The following is a 23,360-nucleotide window of genomic DNA, read 5'->3' as shown; positions in this document are numbered from 1 at the left end:
GGCGCGTCGGGCGTGCGCCACGCCGGGAACTTTAAAGGAATCAGGTGCTGCGCTGCGATCTACGCGGGAAACGAGCCCCTCAATCTCGAATCTCGCAGTCGCAAACAGTAATCTGTGCCTGTGAATAACTCCGACAATTTTAAAGATAAGTGTTGTCAGCATTTAACTTTTTGCTCTATCTACCGAGAGCAGAAATTTTGCATAAATTCGCCATGTCAGCCAAGCAGAGGTCTATCAGCGACTTTTTTAAGGCCGCTACCAATAAGAGACTCTCTTCAGAAGTCACTGAGGTGATAATTATTATTGTGTTCGCACTGACAGCAAAACTAAAGCAATTATTTATAATTCCGATAATTCCCAGAATATTTTGCCATCAACGAAAAAAGTCAAGGTCGATGAAGATTTGTCCAAAGTTATCGAGGACATGTGCAAGGAGCACAAAGTGTTGCAAAAGAGCATCTGTCCCAGCTGGTTCTCAACTCTGCAACCTGAATTCAATAAGCCTTACTTTGCCAAGGTTTATAATTAAGAGAAATATGATTTCATCTAGCACTTCCACTTATAAAATGTTTATTTGTAGCTGAGCAACTTTGTTGAAAATGAGAGGAAGACAAACAAAATCTTTCCACCAGCAAATGAAGTTTGGTCCTGGACATGCGTTCCATTTGAGGATACAAAGGTTGTCATCCTTGGCCAGGACCCCTATCATGGAGAAAGACAGGCCCATGGTTAGAGAAATATTTCCAATTATAGCCAGATTAAAAAAAAAATTGAACATCTTTTGCAGGCCTCTGCTTCAGCGTTCAGAAGGGAATTGCTCCACCACCAAGGTAACGTAAAAAGAAACTCAATAGTTAATCTGTTGATCATTAATTGTGAGTGGTTCCTCAGCCTGCTCAACATTTACAAAGAGCTGGAGAGTGACATTGATGGTTTCACGAGACCAGGCCATGGAAACTTGAGTGGCTGGGCCAAGCAAGGTATTCTTAACTTGGATTTCTATCTGTATGGAAGCTTCATTTGTTGAAATTTATAAGGAGTTTTGCTCCTCAATACTGTGCTCACTGTCAAAGCCCACAATGCCAAGTCGCATGCTGACCAAGGCTGGGAAACTCTAACCGACGCTGTGATCAAAAAGGTGAGAATAAAGCGATGTTTAAACTGTCTTAAAGGGTTAAAAAGCAAGCAGAAGAGCTCATGAGAGAATTTTGCCAAATTCAAAAAATCAAGTTGGGAATTTCTGGATCACGATTACTTTATTATCTATTATTTAGTGTGGGAAATAATTTTAAACTGGTTTATGCTATTTTAATGGTGAATTTTAAGATGCATTTGGTAACTGCTATTCTTTTTGGAAGAGAATGCAATAATAATGCTACAACTGCGTCGTATTTTTCCAGCTAAACGCTGTTCTTACTAGTTAAAACTCCTTTTTTTAATAGCAAGCGCAACAAATCATATTACAAATGACATCAATAGTAAAGAGGATATTTTTCTCTTTTTTTTAATGTAAATTTATATGAATGGTTTCAGAAAATTAACTAATTAAATGGGGAGGTCTTTCACATTTTTAGAAATTTTGTAGGATAAACACTTACCTTATATTTTAATTAAAGATTTGCATTAGAATTGTTTTAAGTTTTTAATTCTAAAAATCTTCAAGATAATAAAGTATTAACTTAAATGTAGATTTTTCATGCCTTAAAATCTATCCGAACAGAATATTTAATATTTCGCTCCAAATAAAGTCAATAAATGGTCAACTATTTGAAAAAGCGTTTCAGTGTTTCAGTGGCAGTGACTAAAATTAATTACCACTCCTTACAGATCAGTGAAAAGTTAAGGGGCGTTGTGTTCCTCCTTTGGGGAGCGCCAGCCATCAAGAAGTCTGCCTTCATCGACAAGGTTTGTTTACCAATGGCTATTTTAATGTTGGTTAACAAAATTCATTCACAGAACAAACATCACATTTTGACTGCTCCGCATCCCTCTCCTCTCTCAGCTCACAGAGGATTCTTGGGCTGTCACCACTTTTCCAAGTGCAATGAGCTCCTGAAAAAGCAAGGCAAGAATCCTATTGACTGGAAAAATCTACCCTGAACATGTTCCTAGATACAGCTGCCCTTGTACTATGCAGAAGAGACAGTTAGATGAAATTTCCCTTAAATTTAACTGGAAGTGAGCAGGAGGTAGGCTATTTGATTTAGAGATTCACAACCTAATTATGGGTTCGTTCCACTCTAACATGCAATTTTCTAGCTTCTAACATGTTCACTTAAGCAATGTTTACGTGAAGCACCAGTCCAAAATTTATTTAATTCAAAATCTGTTCCATCAAGATGACTTTTGGTACTTAAAATCTCCTTGGCGAGAAAAATTGATTGATGGGTTATTTTTTACATTTTACGCTTTAAAATTATTGTGAAAAACTTAAGTCGGGTTTAACTTTATAAATACAAAAAATTAACTTTAATTCACATGAGCTAATAAATTTTGCTGTGTTTTTCGTATATAAATCTTTTCTGATATTATAAATTATATTTAAATCTCATCAAATTAAAAAAATAATCTATAATTAAGAATTAAATCTTTCAATAAAATGCTATATATTTTACCTAAATAGTTTACAATTCACTACAAATATTTTTATTCAAAAAATTTCAATTTGTTGACAAGCTGAAAGTCGTAAACTTGTTTGATCTAAATTAGGTTTTGCTGGAATTAATAAAATTACACATCGTTTTATTTAGATAGTAAAGAAGTCTGATTGCAAAATTTCAATATGATTAGATAAATATTCTTGTTTTTAATAATTTCAAAAATGGAAGTCCCCGTAAGACGCTTTACTAAAGCCTGGCTTTGTAGCTTGGAATTGATCTAGATTAAAAATTCTTATTTGCCATTATTTTTATTTTAAATATAATGCAAAACAGTAGCATGTTAAGAGTGGAACAAAGCCAAGGTTGCCTTGACAGTGAAACTGCCGCCTTGTTCTTTTCTCATGGTTTTATTAAAAAAGGAGATGTACATGTTGATTACAAACACTGTTGATTTTTAGTCTAGGTCCTTTACAAAAATCACTCCGCTAACATGCAACACACTTCATCGTGAGTACACACTGTAATTGGTTTCTCTGCAAAATAAAATGCTCCTTTTTGCTTTGCCCTGCTAGCGGATCTACAAAAACATTTTTAGTCGCTAGAATAGAAGCACCCAAGACCTTCTCGATTTTGTATAGTATTCTTTGATCGATCAATTATTGAGCTCCTAACTTACGCTTAGACGCTAATCAACTAACAAATTTCAACAGTATAGGAATGCTTTATATATATAATATAGTTTTCCTTTTTTTACGCATCAATAATTTTTATATATATATCTGGAATTTGCAGCTCCCTAAAGCTTGACTAAGGATTTTAGGGACTACGCTCGTTTGGCATTCCGCAATCATTTTACATTTTCTTCCAATTTCGTCACGATTTGACCCAACCAATGGTGAATTCAAAATATTCACTGACGGACACAAAGCACACGCGTTAGCAGGTTTTTCTTTTTTATTTCGTATCAATTAAGTAAGTGCACTGACTCGCCGAGCCACGAGTTTCCCGCAGCCCGTACAAAAAGCCGAGTTTTTGCGTCGCGTGAGCCGCGCGGAAGCGGCGCTTCAGCCAAAAATAGGAGGAAGTTCGTGTGAGAGAGTGAGATAGAGAGTTAATCATGTGTTAAGATCTGAGTAATTATACTTTCTTTCAGTTTATTGCGGCAACTCTTGTATTACAAAGTATAAATTCTATTCACTATAACAATTAGTCTTTTAGTTAAAATCTGTCGCATCCATTCCTACGGCAAGTTTTATTTATGAGACACGAGCGCCTCTCATTTACAAGGGGACCGCACCTTTTAATTCAAAAATCATGGTGTTTTTCGCTTCCATTCGATAGTATTTGATAATTAAGAGACGACAAGTTGCCGAGACAAAAGTTCCCGTTATTTATTAACTGCCAGTTTCTTGAAATGTGGTTGAATTTCAATAAAATTAATATTTTGGAATCTACTCTATAAAACGAATTAATCAAAATGTACAATTTTCTTACTGTTGCAAAGATTTGGGATTTTTCCTAAAATATTTAACAAAAATGTGTAAAGAATTACAAATTTATTTACCCTTCCGTATTTGCCAAGATTTTGGCTCCAGCACTCATGGTTGCTGAATTATAAAGCCAATTACCCTCATTGAAATTCGACATCATTTTCTTTAATATTTCCAAATCAGAAAAATTGGGTAATCCCGTTGACAATTTCAAAATTATTTAACTAGCTTTTACAGAGATTCGAGATTAGAAAATAACGGCACACTTTTTCGGTAGGCAAATTTTTATCTAATTTCAAACTCTAGCATGGCAGAAAAAAGCAATTTTTTCGGATTAATAGGTGCGCTCCCCTTGTTAATTATCTACACACTCATCTGCATTTTAGGTTTTGTTTTTTGGTTTAGTCGTCGTTAACAGCTACACGTGTAAAACTATTCTCGCTTTTATCATCATAATTGGCTGTTGAATATACAATATCGCACCCTCGCGCGAGTCGAAGGAGGTTAACATTTTCATTATAACATTATCAAATATCGTTTGAGCGATTAAGACGTGGTCACGCTAGAAAATCAAAATCTTTGATCTCGTTATATATCGTCAGTTTAAGTTGGGTGTGCGGTCGGTGTGATTTGTGTTTTCTTCCCCAATGGAATTTTCTTTTATTTACGCGAGTAACCACCCTCTATGTTCTTTTGGTTTAAAGCTATATTTTAAGTTCACAGCTATTTCTTCTTGGTTATGATAGATTTTTAAAAATACCCCCCATTCCAGTTTAATGCACAAATGTTTCCTTATTTAATTAGAGATGGATTTAAGGTTGTTTAAAAAGTGTGTTTGTCAATTTTTAAGAAAACTTTGCCGCCGTGGCGAACAGACCAATTTGACGCACCAAAAGCCGCGCTCTCCGCTCGCCAGCAGCGCTCAAAGCTTTAATAATTATTTTACAGAAGTTTTCCCTGTTCGATTGTCGCAACGATCATTTCCCCGAAATTTGGCTCGTTGGTGCACAGAGCAAGAGTAATAATGCCATTTGTTTAAAATGCAATCAGGCGATTCCACGAGAGATTTGCGCAGTTTTCAAATACCATCCTGTTTATCTTTGTATGTTTCTAATTAGCCAGGTTTGCTAAAAAAATTAACGCAGTATCCCGAAAATTTTAAATCTGGAGGAACGGGCCTCTTGGCGTTCTCAAAAATGAGAATATCTCAAATCCCAATCGAGACAGAACATACAAGCGCCAAAAGATTCCCGTTTAGACAGCCTACAATTTTATTTTAATTTCTGATTTCAGTAATTTTCGAATTCATTATTTTGTAAATATCTGAAAAAGCAACATTTTTTCAAGTATGGTATGAAATGTTGCTACAAGTGTGTGTAACATGTGTGGAAATGTTCGAGATGGTGCCTTTCTCAGGTTGAAAATGGGCATTTTAAAGACACGGTATATCTGTTGATAAAATAATAACTGCACTCTCGGTTGATTTTGACCTGCGGAACATGCTTGGGGGTCGCCCCTGAGGTCAGAGAAGACCACCAGAGCACAAAAAATCAAACCCTGGCGTCAGGGTAGCCTCCAAGAGATGAAACAAAAATCTCTGGTGGAAACACCCAATAAATAGGTTTTCTGAAATAAAATCCTGATCGCTTCCATGAACCAGAGTGCCACATTTTTGGGCCGATATAGCAACAACAGATTCGCGTGGAAATCTGAAAACAAGTAGCTGGGTAATTTGTTTTATGTACACAAAACTGCCTGATCGTGGAAGTCGTGTTTCGAAATTGATGCCTATCCAGTCCCGAATAATATTCTGACTAATTTTCAGAGGACCGAGAGATTGTTCTTAGCTATCATTTTTTCGGCGATTCCCACACCTCATATTCAAAAGAGTTGATTTTTTTACGTGATTCGGCTACCTCTAAAAAGGGCTGCACCTAATAAAATCTTTTTCTTAATTCCACCGCAGGCTAAACCGTCTTCGTAATGGAGATATGTGCGATACGACGCCTAGGAAGTGAACAATAGCAAATCCGTTGTATCAGCTGCTAGTAGGTGCACTCAGGTACATGCAATCCGTGTGACCCTGAAGCTCCTCGGGGGGCACAAACTCTTCACCAGGTCGGATGCCTAACAGCTTTTGCTGCCTCTGAACCTGAAAATATCGTCCGTTAGACTTGTCCATAATTGTTGAGCTGTTTATATTTCGGTAGGATTTAAAGAAATTTTTTCAGTGCATTCTTAATATTGTTAGATAGAAAATTTATATTTTAGTGGCATTAAACGTCCTATTTCAAGGGAATAGTGTTGGAAGATTTATTGATATTATTTAATCCAAGTAGGCTTTCAAGATTAGAATTTCGTAGATTTTTTTCGATTTGACTACTTATTATTTTTATCTGTACATTAAAGAACACATTTTACTATAAAAAAATTCAAAATTGTGGTAATCAAACTGTATTGGTTAGATCAGAAAGTTTAAGAATATTATCTCAAATAAAAAATCTGCCAATAAATCAATAACACCGTCAAATTGCAACTTTCCCACCAACTATATTTATTGACTAGTTGAATAGAATGATTTCGACAAAAATTAAAAAAATCACCTTGTTAAGCGACAAAACTAAACCTTCAGAAGGGATAAATTTTAAATTTTAAGAACATACATTGTGTTGAATACGCTGAGAACAGACCTTTTCAACGTCCCTGAGCACCCGCAACAAGTTCTTTCCAGCCAACTTTGCCAACTGCTCTTCGCTCCAGTCACCTTGTTCCAGCAGCAAGGAAAACAACCTTGGGAAAGAGCCGACATCCTCCAAGCCGCGGGGAGTGCTGCGAAAAGACAAAACCCTTAGCCACGAAAGGCCGCGTTTTCGGTTAGGGGAATGTTTACTAGTTGATTCCGTCGAATCCGGCTCCGAGGCCAATGTGGTCGACTCCGGCCACCGCTCTGATGTGGTTGATGTGCTCTGCGCAAAGTAAACCATTTGCCTTTTGCTCGACTTTGCATCATGCTTGGCTACTTACCAGCGACGTTGGTGATAGTGGCGGTGTCGTTGCAAGACACGAAAAGCGGGTAGAAGCTGACCATGACGATTCCGCCGTTCGAGGTCTGCGTTAAAATAGAAAAGAAATTTATAGATTAGTCCCCTAGTTTGATAAAACGGATAAAACATAGCCTATATTGAGACTGGGAAATATATTAAACCCTTCAGGTTGCCGGGGGACCCAAAAGTTGATTTAGCAGCTCTCTAACTAAAATGAACTTGAAAAATCTGAAATAAATTCTATTGGCCTCTTTTGAGTTCTTCTAACTTATACTAATACCAGAAATTGTTTTGACTCGCAGTAAAATGGTGACATTTTGCGCGAGGCTTAGCGTTGGTTCCTTCAAAGACCCCAGACATTGTCCGCTCCCGAAATGAAATTTTCAGGGTAGTACCTTGACAATATTAGCTAAACAGTAAAGGGATTTTCAACCTCCTGCATTCAATGATGTACGGGGGCGTAGAACTAGCCTATCCGACGCAGAATTTTACGGGGCGCATTTTGAACTTTGGTGGAGCGCAGTCGGAGCCGATTTATTAATTTTATAAGTTGAAAAGACATTTCCGAACAATGTTTTTGGAAGCCTGGTTTCAACAGGTCTCAATCGATACCCTTTGACGAGTTCGATTTTGGGTTCTCACATAAAGTAAGATATTTCAGAAATATAGGCATTGAAAAAATCCTATTTTCTTCCTGTTCCTGATAAACCTTTTCTTGTCTCGCCAGATATACAGTGTGTTCCTTTTTTCTGTGACCGGCTCTACTGTAAAGACCTGTGCTTTCACACTATTTTCAAATTCTGTCAAAATGCGGCTGTAAAGACTGACCACGAGTTTGAGCACGTCGTCAGGCACATTCCTGGTGGAGTTGCACAGCGCCCTGGCCGAGGAGTGCGAGAAAATGAGAGGCGCCTGCGTGGCGTTGAGGGCGTCGCGCATCGTCTTGACCGAGGCGTGGCTCAGGTCGACGATCATGCCGAGCCGGTTCATCTCGCGGACCACCGCCTTGCCGAATTCGGTCAGTCCGAATTCCTCGCCCGGCGCTCCCATGTTGCTGCCGTCGTCGCCTGTCTTGCTCTGCGAGCAGCCGGCCCACGGCGTATTGCACGCGTGCGTCAGCGTCAGGTAGCGCGCGCCCAGGTCGTAGAACATGCGCAGCACGGCCAGGCTGTTGCCCATTGCGTGGCCACCCTCCACCCCGATCAGGCTGGCAATCCTCCCGCCGCGGTGCACCTCTTCGATTTCTGCAACATGTTAATTTTCCAATAAGTTTTCGATATTGCAGTAAAAATGGTTTGAATAGACTTGATTTTGGAAATTAGGACTTACTTTGAAAATTGGTCCAAGCTCTATAGAAACGAAGTTTGAATTCAAAAAATAGGAAAAAAGGGCTGTGAATTTAGACGATTCTTTTCTCGACTTTTATTGGATTTTCAAAGAGCGCACACCGCTAGACTAGTCTTGACCTCCCCTAGAAAGCCAAGGCAGTCTTAGGGTGTCACCCCTTCAACACCCTTTTTGCATACTAAAAAACGTTAAATTCTGCAATTGTTTATTGTTCGCATCTCATTGCGGAACAGGGTTGGGTGTTTTTCACAACTTCAGTTCATTACAGGGTGTGAATACAAGTCGAACACGGTTTCCAAATTTTGTAAATTCGACTCCTAGAACCTTAGATTTAGTTGGAAAACTTTTTATTATTATTACGAAGGCCCCTGAAAGAAAAATAAACACGATTTTCACTTAATCTCGGCTTCTAAGTGTCAGATCAAAAACTGCACATTTTTTGACTCGACATGACCTCTCCTTGATAGCTGAAGTGGTAAAAAGGCGCTTCATTCCATTTTCAACCCCTTAAAAATATAGAAAAATTCATTATTTGCATTTGACGGACGAATAGAATCGCTCAAATTCAATTAAAACAATCGCATCTCTCTTTTTCACCCCTTGAAAGAAATTAATTAGACCATACCAAGAATATTTGTAAGCGTGATTTACAACTAATTTGAATAAAAATGGGTAGAAAATCTGACAGAGCCCCAGTAATATCGTTTTCGTTTACATTTTTTTAATAATAAAAGAAAAAATTGACTGTTTTTCAAATTTTTTACCACGGCTCCTGCCAGATTTGAAGTATGCAACCTGCAGGACAAGGCTGCCAAGCAAATTGCGTACCAGGAAAGCGGCATGAGCGGCAAACATAAGCAAGGGATCGGTCCAAAATGAATAAATAAATATTTTTTCCGCATGCCACGCACGAGTTTGGCGAAATTTACGGCGGACGAGCGCGATATAAAGCAACTTTTGCCTAATAAACACACACAGACACACACGTCGGGCCTGGGGTTGGCAGGGAAAAATTAGCGGGTGAATAATTGAGTGGGCGGACGTGCTTCCTTGCGCCGGCTGACCTTTGGCAGTGGTGACCAGTTGGAGGTAGGAGGGGTAGAGGTCGGCCAGCCTTTTGATCACGTCGATCTGCTCCAAGGCGATCTGCACTGCGTTCAAATGCCGGGCACCGCAGGGGACGTACGCAGACCAAAACTGAAAGTAATTGCCCTGGTTAGCAACGCAAACAGCTAGACACGTGTTGTTGTACTCGGCCCGGCGCAGAATTAATCTCCTGCGTGTGCTGTCGGTTGTCCCGACCGCAGCTGCACTCGCCCTGATATTTACGGCCCCCGGATTTGCAAATCCGCGCGCGTATTAATGCACGACCGGAGAGAATTAAATCCAGAGCCTGTCGTTTGAATTATGCACAAATTCCGCTCCGCCTCTCCAGAGATGCTCTCTCGTATCGAATAGGCAAACAGGCGGCAGGTTGCACTTTGATTATATTCCACGGGCTAAGGCCTAGTGTGCGCAAGGGATGGGCCTAAAAGTGTTTCCGGAATTTGAAGCTTCTATCATAAATTTTGCTATGAAATTCGCCCACTTAATGAAGTTAAAAATTTATTTCCAGCAATAATGAAGCTCTAGAGGTTTAATGCTTTGGATTTAAGTAAAGTTATTCAATTCCTATAGGCTTCCTTGATGTGAATTGGGTGGAAATTTTCAAACCGATGATTTTTGCGATTTATGCAACTAAATAAATGACCACAACTTTCAAATTCGATCTAAAATACTGATTTGGCTATATATAGATGAAGTTTGGTTGAAAGACAAATGGGTTAAATTTTCCCGCAAACTTTTGCCCTTGGGCTTTGTTAATTTTAAATGCTGTAAAATTAATAAAAATATGTTTAAAAAGCTAATGAAATATTCCATACTTTAAAAGTAAACTAAAATTCTCGAGCAGTAGAATCAAATTTTGTATCGTTATCAGTTATTAATTTTTTGACATAATTTAATACTTTATATCCAATTTCCAAAAACTATATATATGTACGTGGCTCCAATACAGGGAAAAGGTTGCTGGTTCCTCATCCAATTTCAATTCGCCCCTTTTACGACTGGCATAAATTTTTCTTCCGTCAATACCCGCGAGTGGCCGCTATTTTATGGCTGTTTCGACAAAGATTACACACACACATATAATCATATCAAAGGCCACGGTAATAAAATTGCGAGAGGTGTTGAATTTAACAACCGGTCATAACTCGCGATCAACGCAGTAAAATATACAGAACACGTGTCCCCTGTTGTGGCATACACAGCCTTATTAAATTATTTGTTATGTTTTGAAAGGAAAAAACCCCAGTGGTCACCGCTGGCACAACAAAATAGCGTCCAACTTGTCCTTCTGAAATGGCTCTCGACTGACACATAAAACAACTCGAGTTAGAAATTTGGATTGAATAACGGAAATAGCAGAGAAGAAACACGACATCTTGAAGTTTTGATGCGTGAAATTTCACGGGCCGGAGGACTAAGTTGGCATAAGATTAACCAAATTTTATCCGGTTTTCTTAATCGATTTTTAAATATTTAGTCGAATCAAAATACATCCAATTTCTTGCATGAATTGAATTTTATTATTTAAATTGATCACCTGAGCTCCCATAAGGCCACTTCTCATGCGCGGCAGGTCAGTGTGCGACCAATTGGTGTTGGACCAGGGTGCGATGTTGCGCAGGTCGGAGGCAAAGTCAAGCTCCTTGAAACTGTTGTGCAGGAAGCTGCGCAGGTTCCACGGAAAGTCGTTGTGGCCGTCGATGAGCGGCGTCTCCTTGAGGATGCGCCGCACTATGTCCATGCGTTGCTCGCCGCTCGACGCACCCTTCACCGAGCGCATCACCAGCGGCACCCCGAGGCCCGCGCCCAGCGCGCACGCGATCAGCACCGCGGTCAGCAGTAAGCACCAATGACGAAAGCCACCTGCACAAGAATGCAGAGATAAATATGAAAATTACGTTATGCTCACAAGGAAAGCACTCTTGTTAATCAGAAAATAAATAATGATTTTTCTTACTTCCTACAGAGTTGGAAATTAGATTAAAATGTTTGTTATTCGTGGGTTTCGAGTTAGAAGCAATCAATTCTCGAAATAGAGCAACAAATTTAAGTGAAAAATTAAAGATTAAATTAAAATTTAATCTGGATCGGCTAAATGTTTCTATAATTTGAAAAAATTCAAATATAAATAAACAATTTATGTTTGAGTTTGGCTTTATAATTCAGCAGCTATGAATGCTATACAGCTAAAATCTTGGTAAATTCGGGATTTTTAATTTTGAAAATAAAACTGATCAATTTTGGGCAGAAACACCCAACAAAAATAAAAATGAGCTACTCCCAAATCCGAAGAAAAAATATTTGTTTATTTTCAAGCGGATTTTAAGCCGATTACTGTTTTGTCCGTTTAGGCGGTTTTAAACACTGTTTAAATATCTCAAAAACGCTTGAGTTATGCTAATATAAAGGTTCCGAAACAAATATTTCCCACCAAATATAATTTCAGTTATAATTACAATTTTCGGAAACCGAAAAAGTAATTGTGATGATTTTTACAAAATTATCCTTGCGTGAATGAATTAAGTTATCTTTTGCGGCCTGGTGAAAAATGTATCTCATTATAACGAAGTCTGTTAGGGCTCGAGTCGTTTTGTCGTGCGCGGAGTGAAGATGCTCTGTTTTGTGCGGACTGCTTGTTTATTATATTATTTTTCTTCTTGCCTTCCGTTTCTAATTCCTAATGAGAAATTGCCTGGCTTGCCAGAAGAGTAATGCCACTGTGATGTCGAGGATGAAATGCAAAGATTAAAGTCTCCTCTCTCGCCAGCAGAAGAATGCAATTAGAAAGCAAACAATGCTGCGGAGGCGGCCATTCTTTGTGTTCTCGCTCTCTTCTCTAGCAAATGTTCGTCTACGATGGTCAAATGACTCTCAAAAGGACAAATATGAGTAGCGTGCTTTGTGTGCACTCGCTTGTTTTGCCTCGGCCGCCGCGGCAACTAATTGCCTTTTTCAAATGCCGACCATTCCTCTTCATCCCCCATTCTGTTTGTTGTTCGACACCCCCGAGGGCTAGTGGTTTTTCGAGAGGGCTGTGGCGGAGTGTGCATTAACGGAGTTGATGTACCTTTGTACGGAAATAAGGCATTTAATGCACGTATTGAGACGAAAACATAGGATTTTCCAACCCAAAATAATGCGTTTGATCAGTAACAAAAATTAAACTTTATTTTGAATTCATTGAATTCCTCTAAAATTCACAGTTCTATAAAGTGGTAATGACTAAACAATTTAATTTAAAATAGTTTACAATCATTTTTTAATTTCCTGATTCAATAATTGGTAGTAATGAATTAATTCTGAGGTCTAAATTGCATGCTAAAGTAGGAAAAAACTGATGGTGGTGTAAAGGGTAATGATACACCCATGACAAGCAATTATTTGATTTCGGTCGATAATTTTATCGATCCCGATTGAAAATAAAAAAACAAGTCATGATACTCACACAAAGTTTTTGAGTCTGATTTGCTACTGGTTGAACTAAAAGATTCCCTAACGTTGAGAGGGCCCAAACTGGCAATGGTGCCGAAACTGGCTTGAGCACTCGAAGGAAGCAGCATTTCTCGGACAGGCACTGCCCGGCCGTTGCATCGCGACGGCGGCGGCAGTGGAGGCAGTAGCTCATTGACCGGACAGTTGTGGTGGTGCGGGTGGTGCTCCTCCAGCGGCGCCACGTCCGGCAGGCAGCCGACCGGCTGAAACAAACACAGAAAACGGTCAAATTTATTGAAAGATTTTTTATTGGTTTTCATTTTGGTAACTGAAGCGCAAAAACCACCCCCGGAGACCTCCTAAGGGGTCGATAATTAATTCCAGTCCCCAAAACAGTCTTTAACAGTCAATTAAAATCGTCATAGATAGTCAAATCTGCTCGAAATCAAGTCGAAAATCCAAGATTCGAATATTACCCATGGTTTAGCTGTCTAAAAACGTGTTTTTTTTCTAGCTTTCGTGGCGAATATCTTAAAAACGAAAGAAATATAATCACCATAATTTTCCGTGATAAATTTACAACATTATGATATGTGCATTACGTAAAAACATTTTGCTCCTTGATAATTGACCACTATTTTAAGATTTTGGAGTAATGTGTATTACTACCCTTCTTAATTCTTAATGGCGATTTCTTGCCCTCTTAATTAACTATCAATTGATGTTGAAATTTTTCCTTTACATTCCTGAAAGCCCAAATAATCGAATTTGAATGGAAATGAAAACTAAATTTATTTAAGCCGTATAAACGAGGACAAGTTGTACCTATTTTTAATAGGTCTATAAAAACGGTCCTAAGATGATTGGAATCCAAAACCAAACTTCTATAAAATTCACGGCCCTATAAATTAATGGGCTGAAGGGGAAGAAATTTAAATTTACTTCATTGACTAGGGTCGTCATGGAAGCTGCAGTCATGAATTCCTTGAACGAAGACAATCTTCGCTGCTAAAATAAAACCCGCAAACTCTTCAGTCTAATTAATTATTCGTCGTTTGTCTGAGACGGAAGAGGTTTTTAAATTAAAAGATGCCACCACTCGTGCGAGTGCAGCAAAATGAATAATGTATTCAAACGTGGTGGTGACAAAGAAAATTGAATGCAGTCACGAAGCAGGGTATACACACACACACTTATTTAAAATTCGGAGAGCGTGTCTTTTAACGTCACTTCGAGTGCGCGTGGCGTGGAGCGAGAGTAGTATGTGTGCAGTGAGTCGCGAGTACATGCATATAAAATGAAAACAGCTCCCGTTGTTTGCACCAGCGAGAGCGAAACTTAAGTACTCGACTGGCGTAAATTTTAGAGCACAGAGGTCGTTTCAAAAAAATAAAAATAAAGTGTGGAGAGAGTGCAGTGCGAAATAAAAATTTTAATTTTAAGAAGAAAAGTGAACTAACTTAATTTATTTAAATCGTGTAGCTTTCATCTTTTATTTTAACATGAAAGAACCCTAAAAACTCATAAAAAGGAAACTTGTTTTAGGATTCAAAATTTTAGTTTTTGGTGAAAGCTATTGTATTCATGTAGGCTTCATGATGTGACCTTAGTAAAAAATTTCGATCCAAATTCAAATTTAATGAGTTTATTGACTTTATGCGTCATTCCCGACATTTCGATAAGAACATAAATTAATATTCTCTTGAATGTTTTTTCCTGAGGTTTGCCAGTTTTCAGTTTTAAGAGTAAAAAAATTAAAAATATTTTGAAATTGATAGAATTTTTTAATTGTTCACTTTCTCATAAGTCCAAAATGGAACTACGGAACCTGGAATTCATTAGAACACTTGAAAACAATTTTTCTAGCTAAATTAAAATAATTCAGGGACTTTTACGGGGAATTTTTCTAGTAGAGTCTACACGCAGTAGGATTTAAATTTCAGCTGTGAATTAATTCCGATGTTAATTCTTTGAATAAAATAGCTTCAAACAAATTAGAACATCAAATTCTATGTTTCCCTGCAAATAATAATAAAAAAAATATTTCATTAGGTTCGATGAAAGCCGTCTTGAATGGCTCGCCACTCTTTGCCAGAGAGCACACCGTGGTGCTTAGAATAAAGTGCATTGCTGCAGTGGTTTGACCCCGAAATCAAGAATTCCGCCGGCATGCAGCCGATTGCAGCGAAAGGAATTCAGAGAGATGGAATTCTGCTCTGCGCATTGGGCTGTTTACCAGAATTGCAGCTCATCAGGCGGCAGGCGCGTGTCCGACGGGAGCAATAAGTGCGTGAGAGCCGGCCAAAAAATGAAATTAGTTTTACTGCCGGTCACTAGTTTTTTTTGCTGGTGCGGTATTTATTTTTCATGACAGGCCGTAGCCGCCGAGTGCCACAGCGGAATTAGCGGGATTGCACTCCGAGAGTTGGCTGAAAAATTCACGAGAGCGGCAGCGCTGCGCCGAGTCTGGAGGAGCAAAAAGAGAGTGTCGGTGTGCCGTAGGATTTGCTCTCGCGGTTGAATTTGAGCTGATGAATTTTGCATGCTCGCATGAATAACTACCTGCGACGAAAGCAGCTAGCTAGCGGCACGAAAGTGTGTTTTTCATCATTCCGCTCCGTCGTGTCCTCCCCTGATGGGATTATATTTCGCTAATTTTCTTCTGCTGAGTGAGAACAATAGAGAAATTTATTTAACCTCACCAAATACTGACACAAGAAATTGCAATTATAATTTTTCTGCTTTCTAGAAGAAGTGCGGATGGAACCCATTCTTTATGGGGTTCAAATGGGGGTTGGCGCCCTTTTACTTCTACAGCTATCTAGGGAAGATCATGACGAGTCGGATGATGTTAAGTTTTTCCAAGTCAAGTGGTTAGAAGCTAACATTTGGTAAGAAAATGCGTGTTTTCTGTGGGATACCCGCATAATCACAAACAGTGTCTAAACTAAATCTCGTGTTCTTAGCATTTACAAAAACTACATACCTCCCGACTCGTATTCATGTATAATTATGTACTGAAGTAGTGTCAAAGTTATAAATGTTAAATTCTGTTACGTAGTAAGGTGTAAACAAGAAACAACAACAAATTGTAAAATTTCACGTTTTTAGGGTGTATTAAATGGGTTTGAAGGGTTGGCACCCTTAAACTACTCCGGCTATCTAGAGTAGGTTAGGCAGGTCTAGTGGTGTGCGGTGTTTGAAAATATGGCCATTACAAGCTGAGATTGAAAAGTGTAAACATTTTTTTAAAAACCTAAAAATGAACCAATTTTGCATCTTTTTTACAAATAATTAAGGCAAAACTCAAATCCGAATTTAATATCACCCTATAAGATACATTATCAAAAAAATTACCTTTTTTGAATTTGAAATCGCTTTTAGTTACCTTTTTTCTCTGACCTATACCACTCTGAAGTTTACATTAAAGTTGTTCAACGGTGTACGAATTTAGTTCTGCTTTAGAGAAAACTAAAATAATCCAAAAAGGGTCCGTAAAACTCACAAACGCGGGAAAGTCGGGGCTTCTCAATGGCTTTTACGACCAAATATGGCTTCATTAAAAAAAGAAATCATCAAGAAGCCTTTCATAGACAAAATTAAAACATTTCTGTTAAAGCAGATCAATTTTCCTTTTTTAAATGCTGACAAAATAAATATTCAGTGTATTTTTTTTAAATTCTGGAAATAATCTAGAATTTTTCGAATTTCTAGACTCATTGAATCGAAAACAAACTCAATGTTTTCACCAAAACACTTCGAATGATCAACCACACGGTAAATATTTGCCCTGTCAAATTTTCAAGCCAAAAAGTAAAATAAACGAAGCACACCCAGGAATAGAGGCCAAATAAATCAGGATCGGTTGCACTCCAGCGAATTTTCAATTAGTGTTTGGAATCAATGCGTGGCTGTGCGAACATGAAAAATTCAGCGCCGCAAATTTGATATCGAGCTGGCTGCTGTGCGCCTTAGCACAAAAAGCTGTAAATCCGGGAGTCGAGGCCAAAAACAACAAACACACGCACGCACCGTGTCGCTCTCGCTCGCATTTAATAAATAATGTCGCAAAAGGCCCACAGCGCAACGACACCCGCCGAGGTGTGTTCCGTCTCTCCGCAAAATCTTTCTAACCAGGCCGTTCTCAGAGAAAACACCGACTCTTCCCCCTTGGCCTCGATGCACTGTAAAAAGAGAGCGAGTAAATTGCCGAGCAGAAAGGTTCCGACGTTAAATTTTCAGGCTTTTCTCTCTCTCCTTATATCCAAGGTTTGGAAGACGTAGCCGCAGTGGTAGATTTCAACTATGTAAAGAAGATCGAATAGAATATTTATCACACCAGCTTTGCAAGTTTAAAATATACAAAACCGATTACTGTCTATTTGTTCATGCTTCGGTATAAATCATGAATATTTTTACGCATTTTTAAAATCGATTACTATTGATTTTATCCACCAAAACCAGCAAATATGTGTAATTTGATCAGGATTTTCTCAGAATAATAAATTTTATGATTTTTCCGCGCTTTGCAACAAGTGCCCAAGATTCTTGCTAAATTTTCCGGGGAACTGCCAAAAATTCCCACAAGTTATCACCGCTAATAGAGGATCCAGTGGACTTGTTTTTCAATTAAAAATAAAATTGCAAAATATTGGAAATATATTTTATCGTTTTAAGTGAAAAATAACCAGAGCGAATTCATTATTGATGGCGCTTGTTTAAATAAAGAACTTTTGAACGATTAGAAACTGAATATTTTCGGACTTTTATTTTAAAAATAAAAAATTACCCATGTTATTTTGTGATAAACCAGTGATTTAGAGCACATATAAATTATTTTTTGATATCCCTATGTTAGATAAAACACAAAATCGTCATAGACTATTAATTTTGAAAATAGGCTGAAAATGAGATGTCATAAAAGCAGGAGACTAATTAATTAGCTTCCCAAATTAGCCACATATATTGACTGGCCCAAGAAGATTAATTGTGAATAGCAGTGCTTTGCAAACACGGCGTGGCTGACCATGAATTATGCTTCAATTGCGGATTTCCCCTCGGTCGGTCGGTCCAATTGGATAATTTAATTTACTCGGCATCCGAGCGATTGCTCAGTAACAATCAGTTCCAGAACAATTCAGCGATTTAAAAGATTTAAAATTAAATCAAAAAGGGATTCCTGCGATCTAGATTAAGAAAATCATCTATTAGGGTTTGATTTTAAGTCTATAAAATTTTGCGGGGCCTTAAGAATGTCCGTTACTAGTGACTTATTGGTTTAAGAAATAAAAAATACCACAAAGATTTTAAGTTCTATGTAAAGAAGAAATGTCATCAGCTTATGGTTTAATTTTTTCGATCGATTATCCATCAAAAAGCCCAGAATAAACAGTAAAGTTTTTCTCGTATTGTAAAAATGACATATATATTTGGCTATGTATGAACAAAATTTCATTTAAATTGGGCAAAAACTGTATCAATTGTAAATTTCGATCCATTATTTTACAATCTCAATAAATCGTCGAATTGGAGCATTTACAACATATTCACATCATGAAAGCCTACACAAGTTAAATAACAGCTCAAAAATCTAAATCACCGCTTATCCTTAGAGTTTCCTTGTTAGTGATCCTTCTCGCAATTGTACAAAATCACGCTCAAGGCTTGAGGACCTTAATAGAAGACATTATTTGCAATGCGGAGTTACCTAATTTCGGGATGTTGAACAGCTCTTCGATTGGAAAGGGTTTGTATTGCAAATTGAGTATCTGCTATTTGCACAATTATCGAGGCCGAAGGCAGGCAGGCGACGCGGTTAGCAAGAGTGTGTTTGAGAGTGCTCAGACCGCATCAATTAGCACGAGAGAGGCAAACAAGCGCGCGTCGTCGTCTCGTCACAATACACGCCGGATTACAAACGCGCGCGTCTCTTGCTTTTGCTTTTGCATGCCGCTGGCGTGTTTATTCAGCGCGAATAATGACTTATAAATCCTGCCGAGCGCTGAATAACTGCCGCATTCAAACAACGGAGCTTCACGTGCGTGTATTGTGCGTATTTTGTGCGGCACCAATTATTCGCTCGTTAAAACTGCACGAGTTCTCGTCGGCCCGGCAAGTATAATTGTCGTTACAATCTCTGCGGACCCGCAGCGCGCTATCTAAAGTGCGGAGACCGCAGTAACGAGGCATATTCATGTATGAAGGTTGTGTGTCGCTCATAAATTACAAATTTCAGATTTTTGTATCAACGGTCATAATTTTAGTCAAATTTACTAATTATTTATATTGAATATAATTTTATTATTTCTGAGCTTTCAATCGTAGAGGGAACTTGAGCTATACAGAATCGTCTAAAACTGCCAAATCATCTTAATTATACCAAACAAACGTGAATTTTCTAAATTTTTAAATTCCAGATGGGAATTACGAGCTACACCATTAGTATACGCCACCAGAACGACTCAAAACGAACCAATAGTAGAGCCTCTCAGCCAAAACAAATTTCACGAAAGGACGAGGGCTTTTGTCTCTGGAATAAAATCCCAAATCGAAATGAAAACAGTAAAAACTAACTTAAAACGATGGGGTTTCAATGAATTGGTGGGCCAATAATCTCATTCTCTCTAACTCCGCTGGTTGATTTGTCAATGCCACAGTCATATCCCGACACAGTTTCAATCGCAGAAGTTTGATTGTACTAAATCTCCTTTTAGCGCTTGAAGCGTTCTATTCCTCCCTCTTTATATCCTTTACAGCTCCCTTTCCCTTTACAGTTGTCTCCCTTAGCCTCTTTTCGACGCATATTCAATGGCCTGGATCATCAATAAGACGAACAGGAAGATAAAAATGATGAATGAAACCTAAAAATAAATATTTTTAAGGAAGCCGACTATCGAATCATAAGTTCGGAAAACATTTTTGAGCATAAAAAAGTCTGCCTACACACGCATAATATTTTATTTTTCTTTGCGATTAAAAAAAGTACAAACTTTTAGCAGGATTTTTGGCATTGCTCACAACATATCTAAAATTGATGGTTATTACAAATCTTAGATATTATTTGATAATCTAAAATTCTTTCCTTTAAAATGTGAGAGTATGTCAATTTTATCTCAATTATAAACAGACTTGATTACGGCCCAAAAGTTTAGTAAACTCCTGCGTTAGAAGCCGTCTTGATTTTCATTCGCTATTCGCTTCAATAAACAGCGCCCGTTCTGAAGCGAAATCAGTCTTGCACCGTGTCGAGGAGACGGATCGGTCTCAGGGCGCGGTGGCCAATATTTGATGGCTCATCGATCAAAAATTTGACAACACCAGTTAACCTCTTCTCATTCAGCAAACGCCTCTTGGTATTGAAACACTTTCGAGATGGAGGAGGCAACATACTCCTGAATTTTCTAATGAATAACCGAAAACATTTGCAGTGTAAAATGTGTTGGTTTTGGCATTATTCGAATATATTCAGTATTATATGTCAGTAGGAAAATGTACTAAAGGGATGTTTGGGACATCAAATGAGTCTTTAAGCATTCTGGAGCATTTTGAAAATCGATTGTTTCCAAGTATATCTGCCAAACCAGTTAATTGAACATTTAATCCTGTTTTTAAAGGATATATATCTAACTAATTAAAACGTCATATTATATGGTTACGGCCTCTTCCACTGGTTACTTTTCACAGAGACGGGGTGTTTTCGAAGATAAAAATTATAAATTGATACTTTTTTCCCCGATTAAGTCGTGGAAATAATTTATAATTATTGTTTGAAGTAAAAAAGAAACACGCGCCTATTTCACTGCTGGCATATTTTGGCAGCAGAATAAATTAAATATGTTGAACCAAACTAAATTATTTGACAGATTAATTTGGGCTAACAATAGAACACCAATTAAAATTACCGACTATTTTAATTACAAATCAATTAATTTTCCACGTCCCTATCCCATGGACTAAGGAAAATACCGGGAAAAGTTGTTCCGGAAAATACGTACATTGTATATAGTGGATTGTTCGGAGACTGTTTGCGCGGAACAAAGCGGCGGTCTCAAGTGATGCCATCATTTTTTCGCTCTCTCCTCTAGCTAGAAATATGAAACCGTTCAGTAGTAAACTCGAGCCGCGGAGCCGCCGCCGCCGCCGCGCGCGCGAGTTTTCCTCTTCTTCGCTTTCTGCGCGCTACACGCTGGCAGTGAGAGCGAGAGAAAGAAAAGTCCCCGACAGAATCGATTCGCGTAATGTGCAGAAAGAAACTTTATCTTTCCCTGTTGGCTCTCGTCTCCAGGCATAATAATTGAAAAGCGAGCGCCGCCATCTCGGGTCATTACATACCGATGCAGCCCTCCCCTCGCATCCCTCACTTCGCCTTCGTTGTTTATGTACTAAATATTTGTTATCGCCTAAAGGTGATTTTGGAAGGTTTTGTTGGCAAGGTATCCGACTGTTTTCGGAGAGAAAGAGTAGGTTTCAGAAGGTTAAAATTGTGTATCGTTCACTCGTATATATACTTAAGGATTTTAACGGATTTCTTCTCATTTTGTGAAGACACCATATTTCAAAGTTCTCTATTTTCTGTTCAGATTTTCGTTTATTATTGTTGGAGGTAAAATATAAAAATACATTTATTTAACGCAATGGTCTTAAATTTTGAGATTTAGATTTTATAGGCCAAATTAGTCAGGAGAGTTATCAGCAAGTACTTATTCACCGCTAAAGACGAAAATTTCAAGAGAAAATTCGATCAGTTAATTTGAAACCAATTTGAAATACAGGAAAAACGACGAAACCTGAAAATTAATTTAAGGAAAATTTTAAAATCTGCTACAATTTGGCAAATACTTTTCATTCTTTCCCAAACCGTCCGGGACTGCAAACTTTGCAGACCATCCACAACCCCTGCTCGATGAGATGACGCGAGCATTAAATTTGTTACAGTCTGCGCATACCAGGCTGATCCCCTAAGTTCAGGTGGATTGGGAGGGGGCAGTCAATCAGAGGCGTTCACCAATTGACTTTAATAACTTTTAATAGCTTAAGTGTGTAAGAAATACAAAATTCATAGATGACGTTTTCCCTTTCCCACAATTTCCAACCTTTTAAAATTTGTAATCCTTTTTTAAACTAATTACAAAACTACCGAAAAAGTCTGGTTTTGTCAATTTCCCGCCCATTTTCCAAACCATTATTTTGGTAACAGTTGTAATCAAATCTTATTTTATCTCTGATGTTCGTTAATGCGATTTCGCGTGTTGCGTGCAACAAGACAATCGAATAAGGGAGCGGGCCAAAAGCCAACTCTGGCGGACGGCTACAAGCAGTTGGGCCAGATAAATTATTTTTGCCGCTGTTGTGCGGTACGTCGTTAACGTTTTTTGGGCTCACCCGGCACGTTGCCACTCTGCCACTGGATGCCCATCAAAAGCACTTTACTGTCCCCCGTGCTAGGCCGCTAATAAAAAGCCGGGCGCAGGGCTTATGGCAGCGATAGGCAACCGGCCTAGCGGACGCGGCGAGACGGTTGCATATCTCGGCCGATTCTGCATTGGATTCGCATTTGGCTGCGACGGAAACTTGCTTATCTGCGCCTTCTTTTTGTTTCGGCGGAAGACGTTACGACTCAATTCCTTTTAGCGCTCATTAAGTCGGCCTGAATGAAGTGCAAAGTGCTTCTTTTGGTAAATTTTGTTCGCTCGTCGCTTTTCAGAATGTTTCTAAAATTAAATGCGTCATTTTTGTAGGAAAAAAGCTCTTCCATCGTAATTTAGTTTTAATAACATGCCTTTGGATGGAAAAAAAGCGTTTATTGATTAATCCATTATTTTAATCGGGTATTTAGGAGAAAATAAAGGAATAATCGGGTTCTAAACGTTTACACATTTAACATTTTGCTTTTTCTCTACATATTAAAACGCGTTTAACAGCGATTGCTGGAATTTCGAAATGGGAACCAGGTTTCCCAAAATGTTTAAATAGAGGCCGTGACTAGCGTCATGTCATAATGCACAGGAAAATGGAACATTTAACGTTTTTACTGCGATATTTTCATCTAAAATCTTGATTTATTGGTATTGCAGGAATAATCGATTTTAATCAATTAAAAAAATTGCGTCAGAATTGTCAAGAACTCATGATTACTTGATTAATTCAGAGGAGAGTTTATTTTGAGAGCATTTTGCCTCGTTTTGGTGTTTCAAAATAATAAATTTGCACACCAAAAGAGAAATACCAAACATTGCTTTTATCAGCATTGTAAAATTGGCAAACCCCGATTTTCAGCTGTCTTTTGCCGATGATAATGAGGTTGGCAGAATCCCGCTCGGATCGTTAGCGTTAAATGCATC

The 23,360-nt window shown here is 38.3% G+C and overlaps 2 protein-coding genes across 4 annotated transcripts in view; one reads left to right on the top strand and one right to left on the bottom strand.

Moving 5' to 3' along the window:
* Positions 1 to 79: 79 nt before the first annotated feature.
* Positions 80 to 3,176, top strand: LOC135945117 (uracil-DNA glycosylase-like). Its single transcript, XM_065492533.1, has 8 exons — positions 80 to 290; positions 362 to 517; positions 581 to 728; positions 788 to 830; positions 892 to 980; positions 1,038 to 1,138; positions 1,828 to 1,905; positions 1,957 to 3,176. The coding sequence occupies exons 1-8, from the start codon at positions 213 to 215 to the stop codon at positions 2,098 to 2,100; spliced, it is 837 nt and encodes a 278-aa protein (XP_065348605.1). The 5' UTR covers positions 80 to 212; the 3' UTR covers positions 2,101 to 3,176.
* A 136-nt stretch (positions 3,177 to 3,312) lies between these two features.
* LOC135945114 (dipeptidase 1-like) overlaps positions 3,313 to 23,360 on the bottom strand; it is a 60,949-nt gene continuing 40,901 nt past the window's right edge. For 2 of the 3 annotated variants that reach the window (XM_065492529.1, XM_065492530.1), the window contains exons 3-10: positions 13,034 to 13,283; positions 11,126 to 11,451; positions 9,546 to 9,678; positions 7,963 to 8,378; positions 7,115 to 7,199; positions 6,981 to 7,056; positions 6,781 to 6,919; positions 3,313 to 6,242 (exon numbers count right to left, since the gene is read on the bottom strand). In XM_065492529.1, coding sequence (XP_065348601.1) covers positions 6,129 to 6,242; positions 6,781 to 6,919; positions 6,981 to 7,056; positions 7,115 to 7,199; positions 7,963 to 8,378; positions 9,546 to 9,678; positions 11,126 to 11,451; positions 13,034 to 13,283 — 1,539 coding nt within the window. In that variant the 3' untranslated portion in view covers positions 3,313 to 6,128. Of the gene's footprint in view, positions 6,243 to 6,780; positions 6,920 to 6,980; positions 7,057 to 7,114; positions 7,200 to 7,962; positions 8,379 to 9,545; positions 9,679 to 11,125; positions 11,452 to 13,033; positions 13,284 to 18,727; positions 18,852 to 23,360 lie in introns of those variants that run through there. The other variant, XM_065492531.1, reaches the window with a different exon arrangement.

Source organism: Cloeon dipterum, chromosome X (genome assembly GCF_949628265.1).
Source record: "Cloeon dipterum chromosome X, ieCloDipt1.1, whole genome shotgun sequence".
Lineage (NCBI taxonomy): Eukaryota > Metazoa > Arthropoda > Insecta > Ephemeroptera > Baetidae > Cloeon > Cloeon dipterum.
Note: the sequence above shows the minus strand (reverse complement) of the source record. Positions and strands in the feature narration are given on the sequence as shown.

Bases quoted from the DNA above. Each gene is read 5' to 3' on its own strand.
- LOC135945117 (XM_065492533.1), top strand. From the start codon at position 213: ATGTCAGCCAAGCAGAGGTCTATCAGCGACTTTTTTAAGGCCGCTACC. The intron at 518-580 runs GTTTATAATTAA...GTTTATTTGTAG, and splicing joins ATAAGCCTTACTTTGCCAAG to CTGAGCAACTTTGTTGAAAA. The intron at 1,906-1,956 runs GTTTGTTTACCA...ATTCATTCACAG, and splicing joins AGTCTGCCTTCATCGACAAG to AACAAACATCACATTTTGAC.